The sequence below is a fragment of the Miniopterus schreibersii genome, assembly GCF_964146895.1.
Source record: "Miniopterus schreibersii genome assembly, chromosome: 3".
Taxonomy (NCBI): Eukaryota; Metazoa; Chordata; class Mammalia; order Chiroptera; family Miniopteridae; genus Miniopterus; species Miniopterus schreibersii.
In genome coordinates, this window is record NC_138103.1 from 23,790,823 (window position 1) to 23,801,172 (window position 10,350).

At 40.1% G+C, this 10,350-nt stretch overlaps 1 protein-coding gene across 2 annotated transcripts in view; it reads left to right on the forward strand.

The window, feature by feature from the left end:
- The window catches only part of LOC308554744 (S-adenosyl-L-methionine-dependent tRNA 4-demethylwyosine synthase TYW1), a 115,818-nt gene extending 111,609 nt beyond the window's left edge, over positions 1-4,209 (forward strand). For both annotated transcript variants that reach the window (XM_081132247.1, XM_081132246.1), the window contains exon 16: positions 3,039-4,209. In XM_081132247.1, the coding sequence (XP_080988373.1) occupies positions 3,039-3,260 (222 nt within the window). In that variant the 3' untranslated portion in view covers positions 3,261-4,209. The remainder of the gene's footprint in view (positions 1-3,038) is intronic.
- Positions 4,210-10,350: the final 6,141 nt, after the last annotated feature.

Consider the following 10,350-nt stretch of genomic DNA (forward strand, 5'->3'; position numbering starts at 1 on the left):
GAAAAACACACAAACATAGGGAGACTAATAGCATATTACTAAACAATGAATGGGTTAATAATGAGATCAAGGAAGAAATCAAGATACCTTGAGACAAATGAAAATGAAAACACAACAACCCCAAATGTGTGGGACAGAGCAAAAGCTGTCCTAAGAGGGAAATTCATAGCAATACAGACCTACATTAAGAAACAAGAAAAATATCAAATAAACAATCAACCTTACAACTAAAGGAACTAGAAAAAGAACGATAAACTAAGCCCAAAGTGAGTAGAAGAAAGGAAATAAAAGAAGTTAGAGATTAGGAAATAAATGAGATAGAGTTTAAAACACAAAAGATCAAGGAAATCAAGAGTTGGTTCTTTGAAAAGATAAACATTTAAAACAATTAAGATTGATAAACATTTAACCAGGCTTATCAAGAAAAAAAGAGAGAGTACCCAAATAAATAAAATCAGAAATGCAAGAGAAGTGACAGCTGACACCACAGAAATACAAAGGAGTATAAAAAATACAATGAACAATTATATGCCAACAAATTGATCAATCTGGAAGAAATTATTACATTTCTAGAAACAATCTCCCAAGATTACAACAAGAAGAAACAAAATCTGAGCAGATTGATTACAACCAATGAAATTGAAGCAGCAATAAAAAACTCCCAGCAAACACAAGTCCTGGCCTGGATGACTTCACAGGTGAATTTTACAAAACATTCAAGAGGAACTAACACCTGACCTTCTCAAACTACTACAAATAATTCAAGAGGAGGGCAGACTCCCAACTGAATTTACAAGGCCAGCGTTATCCTCATTCTAAAACCAGATAAACACATTACAAAGAATGAAAGTTATAGGCCAATATCCCTGATGAACATGGATGCAAAAATCCTCAACAAAATATTAGCAGATCGGATTCAGCAATATATTAAAAAGATCATACACTATGGTCAAGTGGGATTTATTCCTGGGATGCAAGGTTGATTCAATGTTTGCAAATCAGTTAATGTGATATGTCACACAAACAAAACAAAGGATAAAAATCAAACAATCGTATCAGTAAACGCAAATAAAGCATTTGACAAAATCCAGCACCCCCATTTATGATAAAAACTCAGCAAAGTAGGAACAGAGGGAACATACCTCCACATAATAGAGGCCATACATGACAAACACAGTCATTATCTTACTTAACGGGGGAGATCTAAAAGTGTTTTTCTTAAGATCAGGAACGAGACAGGGGTGCCCACTTTCACCACTCTTATTCAACATAGTACTGGAAGTTCTAGCCATAGTGATCAGACAGAAATGGAAAAAATAAAAGGCATCCTGATTGGAAAGGAAAAAGTAAAATGTCATTTGCAGATGACAAGATAAAATACATAGAGAACCCTAAAGATTCCACCAAAAAACTACCAGAAGTGATAACTGAATTCACTGAAGTAGCAGGATGTAAAATAAATATTTAGAAATTGAGGTTGCATTTTTATACACCAATAATTAACTACCAGAGAAACTAAGAGAAGAATCCCAATACATTGCATCAAAAAATGCCTATGGCCAATAGACATTTGAAAACATGCTCAACATCACTAATCATCAGAAAAATGCAAATTAAAACCACAATGAGATACTGCTTCACATCTGTCAGAATGGCTGCCATCAATAAATCAATATTAAGCAAGTGCTGGCTTGGATGTGGAGAAAAGGGAACCCTAGTGCACTGTTAGCAGGAATGCAGACTGGGGCAGCCACTATCAAAAACGGTATGGAGATACCTCAAAGAAATGGAACTGCCTTATGACCTAGCATTTCCACTTCTGGGTATGTATCTGAAGAAACCCAAAACACTAATTCGAAAGGATATATGCCCCCCTACGTTTCTTGCAGCATTATTTACAATAGCCAAGATACGGAAGCACTCTAAGTGCCCATCAATAGACAAGAGAATATAAATATAATAGTACACATATACAATGGAATATTACTTGACCGTAAAAAGGAATGAAATTTTACCATTTGCGACAGCTTAGGTGGACCTAGAGAGTATTATGCTAAGTGAAATAAGTCAGACAAAGACAAATCCCATATGACTTCACTCATATGTGGAATCTAAAAACCAAATGAAGAAACAAAAGAGGAAAAGACTCATAGATACAGAGAACAGACTGATGGTTGCCAGAGGCAAGGGGAGTTAGGGGGCTGGATGAAAAAGGGAAAGGGAATTATAAGTACAAACTGGTAGTTACAAAATAGTCACCAGGAGGTAAAGTACACCATAGGGAATACAGTGGTACCTCGGTTTTCGAACGTCTCTGTTGACGAACATTCTGGTTTACGAACACCGTAAACCCAGAAGTAATTGCTTCAGTTTCCAACACACCTTGGAAGTGGAACCTGCCATGTGGCTTCTGCTGAGGGCAAGATCCTGAGGCCCAGCTGTGAGCTGTGGATCCCTCGGGTTTTGAACGTTTCAGAACTCAAATGGTCTCCAGAACGGAGCACATTCGAAAACCGAGGCACCACTATATAGTCAATAATATTGTAATAACTATGTGCGGTGCCAGGTGGGTACTTGAACTCTCGAGGGGATCACTTTGTAAAGTATATGCTTGTACACCTGAAACTACTACAAAATAATATTGAGTGTAAACTCCAATTGAAAGTGAAATTTTAATAAAAGAAAAAATAGTGACAAGAGAAATTAGAATTAGCTGGACTGTTAAAGCATGATAATGCCAAGAAACTTAATTAACCCTCTTTCACGGATACTGCTCAAGAGAAACTTAACTTTCAGGTCCAGGTTGTATTCTTTATTCAGCAGCTTGGTCTTCCAGGTTGTTTGGCTGGAGTCCTAAGGAAAAAAGAAACTCTCCTTTGACTCTTTGGCTTTGATATGGAACCATATCTGGAGCATGAAAAAATGTTCTTTATCATGATAGGGATGAAAGATCAGGCTCATTTTTGATTTTTTGGTATTTATTTGATTTTTTTTAATGGATGTTTTTACTTCTCACCTGATTACTTTTTTCTTTCTAGTTTAAGATTGATGGAGAATGGTGGACGTGGATCGATTATGATCGCTTCCAGGAGCTTATCCAGGAATATGAAGTCAGTGGTGGATCCAAAACTTTCAGCGCGGAGGATTATGTGGCCAGAACTCCTCCCTGGGCTTTATTTGGTGCCAGTGAAAGAGGCTTTGATCCCAAGGACACAAGGTATCAGAGAAAGAACAAATCGAAGGACATTTCTGGATGTTGAGATTATCTGAATTTAGGATACTGAAGGACAAAAACTGATGGCCCCAGAGGGTTCTCAGACTCCACTGTGATTTTTTCCAAGGACGAATTACACAAATTCTATTTCACGCCCAGGAGAATGTAGGGCAGAACATGGGGGTGCAGGTCATGCCCTGGGGCTGAGGAAACAGCATCCACACTGTTCTGCGGCCTCACCGTGTCTTCCCAGAGCTCAGTCCCTTGCCTGATTTTACTTCTGAGAAGAAAACCATTTTGGGGGGAAGTATACACAGTCTTTATTAGGATTTGACTGACAGTTTTGAGCTATCATTAGTAAGACTCCCTGGAGTGCTATTCATGAGTGTTGTGCAGAATGAGTGCCTTCCTCTCCCCCTCGCGGGCTGTTGGCCTTCGCGGATTGTACTACCCCGAGGTAAGTGTATCCGCTCCCTCCGAGATCGCCACCCTCTTGCTACCCCCTTCTTATATCTGAAAGTAACTTAAGTTGTCATAATTCTCAATTGTTTTAAAATACTGCATAGATTACTTCACATTTTTGCTTAGTGCCAACCCTTTAGAAATTGAATTGATTTTAAAACTGGACTAGATCTCATTCCTTCCCATACAAATTGCCACAGAAGGTAAATATATGGGCTGGATTAGAGTAAAAACTCGTTTCTATGAGAGGAATTGCCATCTGATGTCATTGAATAATTAGTCTCACAAACAAACTTTGACATAATGAGTACAGTTTGCCTTTTGTTGAAAAGCCTCTCATGAGCACACACACAGCAGGTCTGCCCGTCTTTCACTCTGGTAGCCCTGGGTACTTCACTCAGTCTGTTCTTTAAGTTCAAGTTTTTTCTAAATGTAAACACCATTGAATACTCAATAGTTTTTTAAAGTATCATAATTATTTTAAAAATTCCTTTATCCTAAAATTTTAATTAATAAAAAATCTTTTGTAGACATTTAGAACACAGATTTTCTTTTGTGTGTTTGTTTAAAGATGCCTTTAGCCCTGCGACTCTAAGCCCTGTGAGCCCTACTTCTTCCCTGTCAGCCATGTCATTAATACCCTGTATTCTCTGCTGGAGTAAAACTCATACATCATATAATCCACCTGCTCATTTAGTTGAAAACTGGGCACTGTATTTCTAAGTTGTAGAGTCAGGACACTTCTCTCTGTTGTGACATAGGATGAGATAGTGACAAAGTCTCACAGAAATCCTATGTTCTTTCTTGAACTCACTGCATCTTCAGGCCTATGTTCAGTTTCCTGTTCTGTTGACTTATGAGAGCTGGGAGTGGTCTAGGTCAGTTGAGGCGAGATCTCATTGAAACAGCTGTGCTAGTGGTCACTGAATAGAGATGGAAAAACACCTTGAAGTAGAATGAAATGTTAAAAAAAAAAAAGGCAAGAGGTTATACTAAGGAGCCCACAGATGAGCTCCTATTTGTGACAGGTAATCAAACAGCCACTGTTGGAAACTGCCTCAGGGACTGCATTGAGAAGTGAGGCAGGGGGCAGAGCCGGCAGGGCTTTGGGCCATCCCTCAGGGTCTCGTTCAGCCAGGCAACTATGCTTTTATTTTTTATGTATGAGGTTCTGCTTAAGATTTAACTTGGACAAAGATACTTTGTTGCTTCAAAGAAAAACCAAAAAAATAAACCTCTCAGTTGCCCAAGGAGCCCTTATGACTTCATTAACCTTAGGTACATAAATGAGTAGTTTTTATTTCCCCCTGGAAATGTTTGCTTTATCTTTTTAAAAAAATAACACAGCATATTAATCACAGTCCACAGTCACAACAAAAAACATTTGAATGCCTAGGAAAAATACAGTGGAATCCATGTGAAAAAATTCATTAAATTCACTGAGCAGTATTAAAGAGAAGAGAATGGGAAGCCTGGATATTCCAAGAAGGTGAGCTGTTTTCCAAATAGCCTTCTAAAGGACCAATGGAAGTTATAGCTGGAGCTTGAGCAAATGACTCTAACATTCTCCCGAAGAATTAGCCAAGCAGGTAAGAATAGTTACAAAATTCTAGGAAAATAATTATTAAAGGAAAATTGCTTTACAAGATATTAAAACATGTGATCTAAAATAATTAAAACTACGAAGAGGTCAGCTTCCAAAATGACAGAGTAAGGACTTTAGTGAACTCCCTCTCCCTCTAAAACAATAAAAATATGAACAAAAGAACTAAAATCAATGAATTTTACAATTCTAACATTTAACCAAAGCTTCACAACCACTTGAAAATCATCTGTTAAGAGAAACGACTGAACCGAAATAAAATGAACTTGAATTCTCGTCAGAAGACAGTGGGCTGATATCTTTCAAGTGCTGAAAGAAAAGACTTTCAACCAAAAATTCTATAGCTAAATGCTCCTTTGAAAACAAAGGAGAAGTCAAGACATTGGAAGGTAAACAAAAATAAGAGCATCTATCACTAGTAGACCTGCCCTACAAGAAATACGAAAGGGAGCCCTTCAGGCTTCAGTGGAAGTATGCTGGAAACGAACTCGAAGCCACGTGAACAAGTAAAGAGCTCTGGTAAAAGTAACCACATAGGCTTTATAAAGGACAGTACAAACTTATTTTTGTTTGCAACTGTTTCTTTTAAAACACACTGCCTAAGCAATAATTACAAAACTCCGTTAATGGGCTTATAATGTATGAAGATGTAGTGTGGATGACAGCGATGGCACAAGAGAGTGTGGAGGGAACGTAAGTAGAACATCAGAGCAACTATTGGCTACCCACTGAAATTAAGTTAGTGTGAGTCCAAGGTAGGTGTTTTTAAAGATGCTAATTGTAATCCGAAGAACAGCCACTAAGAGAATAAATTTTAAAGTATAGTTAAGGAATATAATTCTGCTCCCAATTTTGATGTGTGCAGTTTTTCCCCTCACACTAAGCAAATCTCCAGCACTAGCTGGGTACCCTGCAGTTCCATTAAATTCGAACAGTATACACCTGGAGATAGGGTGCGATACCCTAGGTTAAGGGGGCAGCCCCAGAAGACTGCCCCACTCCAGATTCCAGTCAGAAGGCCAGGTTGTCCCCTGTGCTGTAGATTGGAGGTTCCAATGACCCCCCTCCTTGGGTTCAACTCATTTAATTTGCTAGAGTGGCTCTCAGAACTCCGAGAAACATTTTACTTGTTAGATTACTGGTTTATGATAAAAGGATATAACTGAGGAGCTTCCAGGTGGAAGATAGGCATATGTTAAGTTGTGGGGAAAGGGCTCTAAGCTTCCACGTCCTGTCCAAGAGCTCCACTCTCCCAGTACCTCCACACAGTCAGCAACTCAGAAACTCTCCAAACCCCATCCTTTAGGTGTTCGTGGAGGTTTCATTACATAGGCACAGCTAATAAATCATTGACCATTGATTATTGGGCTCAATATGCAGCCCCTCTCCCCTCCTCAGAGGTCCCACCCTCTGGTCACATGGTTGGTCCCCCAGGCGGCCAGCCCCTTCTTTAGATTACCGAGGGGCTTTCCAAAAGTCAGTCATTAACATAACAAGACACCCTTTTCACTCAACGGGTAAAAGAAGAAATCACAGGGAAATTAGAAAAGACTGAGATAATTGAAAATGAAAACACAAAATACCAAAACTTATGGAATATTGCTAGAGGGAAATTTGTAGGTACCTATACTTCCTCATTGATAAAACTTTATGTCCTATGTCTTTTGTTTATTTAACCAGTCAAGTCTTAAATTTTTTACATTAAACCATGAGATTTTAGAGTAAGGACTTGTCAATGATTTTTTATGCAAATTATTTCCCCCAATTTTTGCCTTTTTAGTTTATGCAATGTTTGATATTAGATACTTAAACATACCCTACAAAGAGTTTTTGACCTTTCTTTTATGAGTTCTTTGTTTTTATATCTACAAGTGGTTCTGAAACTGTGGTCTCTTAGCAGTATTTGCATAACGCAGGCCTGATAGACATGTAAAACATTATCCATTCACACCTACAATATCAGAAACTTGGGGGGGAGGGGGCAAAAATCTGCTTTAACAAGCCCTCCAGGTGATTCTGAGGCAAGAGAACGTTTGGGAGCCACTGGTCAAGAAAGGGCCTTCCTTACCTAAGGTTCTTTTTTTGTTTTTAGTATGAACAACAGAACTACTTTTTCCTCCCAATCCCCATTGATTTATGATGCTCCCTTTGTCCTATATTGGTTTTTATAAACATTCAGGTTTGCCTGTCCTTTCTTTTTTACAGCTCTTCTGAGTTATATTTCACATATAAAATTCACTCATCTAAAGTGCATAGTGTAGTTTTCTGTATATTTACAAGGCTGTGCTTTCACAGCTGATTTTAGTCATTTACATCTTTTTTTTCTTGGTGAGACCAGCTAAAGGTTTGTCAGTTCTGATTTTTTATAAAGAACCAACTTTTGGTTTCGCTGCACTGGAGTGCGGGGGGATGGAACAGACATTCTGGACACTTGCTTTGATTTTAGCTCTGCTGAAGCCCCAGCTACACGTCTTCCTTGGTGGGACAAAGGGAAATGGGACCCTGGAAACTCAGGGGTTTGATTCCACAGTAATAAAGCTTTCTGCAGTATTTCATCCTCATGCGAGTCTCAGAAAATTCCTTTTCTCGGAATATGGCAGGAAGCCTGTTCCCATGGACAGCAGGTGGAGATGAGGATCTGTCCCCACTGGTCACAAAGTGAACTAGGCATTTAATATTTTTCGGAAAGTGGCAAAATCATATTACACCATATTTTCTAGGTAATTCATTACTTCAACAAATGTTTTATTGAGAACCATTTGTGTTCTAGTTGCTAAGGATTCATTGGTAAGAAAGAAAGGGAACATAATTCTTACCATTATGATGCTGACAGACATTCACCAAAGACAAAGATTCACACAAAAGAGTGTTAACCATCAAACACACAGTGATCCTAATGCTCCAGAGAGGGATAGTCTCCGTGTGACTGTGTAACTGGGGAGATGCCCTAGTCTGAGGAGGGGTGCACTGACTGCTGGGACCTAAGTGAGGAATCCTGGTTCCAGAGGTGGGGAGGGGAAGAAGAACATTGCAGGTAAAGGCCACGTGGGGGAGGGTCCTGGCACATTTGAGTAGCTGCAGGAAGGCCACACTGGCTGGAGGATGCCAAAGAATATGTTAGAAAGGGCCAGGCCATTCAGGGAAACCAGGGGACTTGATGGGTGATAACTCTGGGAGACGTGGGCCAAGCCAGGCACTAAGAGCAATTATGCAAAGGAACCACATGATTAGACTTGCATTTTAGTAAGATCCCTCTAGCTGCAGGTTGAAAAATGGTTTGGAAAGACCTGACAGGAAGGCAAGTTACTAAGTATTGTAGAATCGGCAAGAGGCCTGGGTGGTGGCATTTGTGCACACCCCTATATGCTGGCACTGGTGGTTGGGATGGAGGACAGTGGATGGATTTTAAAGAGACCTTAGAAGGTAACACTTAGGGATTTGGCCACAAATCGTTAGATTGGGGAGGAGGGATGAAATATCCAAGATGACTCCTGGCTTCCTGGCTTGGGAACCAGATGGAGATAGTGCCATTTTCCAGGCTGGCTGATACTGGAAGAGGGCCAGGCCTGGGGGAGATCCTGAGTTCCTTCGTGGACACATAGGTGTTGACTTCCAAGGGGAAGGTGGAGACAGTCGTCAGGCATCCAGGTCTGGGGTGGAAGGTGAAATGTGTGAGTCATCCTAAGTTATAATCAAAGCCTCAAGGAGGCCTGAGATCACCCGAGGAGACCGAATAAAATGAGGAGAGGAGAGGCCCAGCCTCCAGGAGCTCCAGCAGGTAGTGGAGGGCAGAGAAAGCAGGGGAATAGGCTGGGGAGACAGGCAGGAGGGAAGCTAGCCCGCAAGTCACAGAAACTCGGGAGGAGGGCGGATCAGGAAAAGACTGTCAACAGCGCCAGAAGCCAGTGATGGGGAGACTAGGGAGGATGACAGAAAAATGTCCTTTGGATGGGGGCCATCAACGACCTAACCAACACTTTTAGTGCAGTGCTAGCACCAGGGAAAGTTTTTGAAGGATTTTTAATATGAGGAGTTTATGATATAATGCTAAGTTTAAAATAGAGAATACAAACTCACAGTTATCTTAATTATGTAAAAATCATTTGTGTGAAGAGACATACGACTCAATATGTATTATTTTAATGACAGTAACGGTAAACGGTATAAGGAAATGTATTTTGTGCTTCTTTGTGGAGTAAGCCTCTAATCTTTTCCTTAAATAAGATCCTGAAATTGGAATTCACCCTATAGTTGGAGTTGAATGTATTCAAAGCAGCGTATTTTTTCAGCTGAAAGGCTATTTAATCTTTTTTGTTCTTTCCGTGTGCTGGTTGTTTTTCTCACTTTTTATTTGAATACGAATTGATGGACTCTCCCTGGGGCCCCTACTGACTTGATGCAAGTTGGCAGTGACGAATATTGCTGGCTGTTAGCCTGCTTGGTGCTTTTGCCTTTTACTGATTTCCTTTCATTTAATATGATAAATCCTGTTACTTTCATGACTGGGTTTTGAAGATGTTGGGTACAGTGTTGTAAATTCATTACATTTTCTAGAGGAAAAAGACCCTCTCGTTTAGGAGGAACCCTAGAGCCCTTAGATTTATATTTATCGATTTCAGGATTTGGGCCTGGATGTTAGAGAAAGAAAGACTGAGAGCGAACACAAAGCTCATTATGAAGAAAGTACTCACTTCTGGGTGAGAAGAGACAGTGCCTGTGCTGTAGAAAATTGGAACAGGCAACCATTCTGCAACTCCTTCTCCGGTGTTTGTGAATTCTTATCAAGACACTGAAACCCCAATAATGCCTTCACCTTCCTCCTACTGAGAAGAAAACTGTGCAGCTAATTAACTGGCTCTCAGTGAGAACTACTAGAAATGTATGCTCTGATTATTGGCTCAGGAGAAGTTGGATAACATAACTTGGGCTGTTGTAAAATTGAAATGTTCTTTTCGACCACTGGTCCCTCCCCTCCCCTCTCCTTGATCTGCCTGTCACTCGGGCAGTCAGATGGCCTGGCTGTCCCCAACACAGGAACCCCTGGCCTCCTCTTTGGAGACAGGGCAAGTGA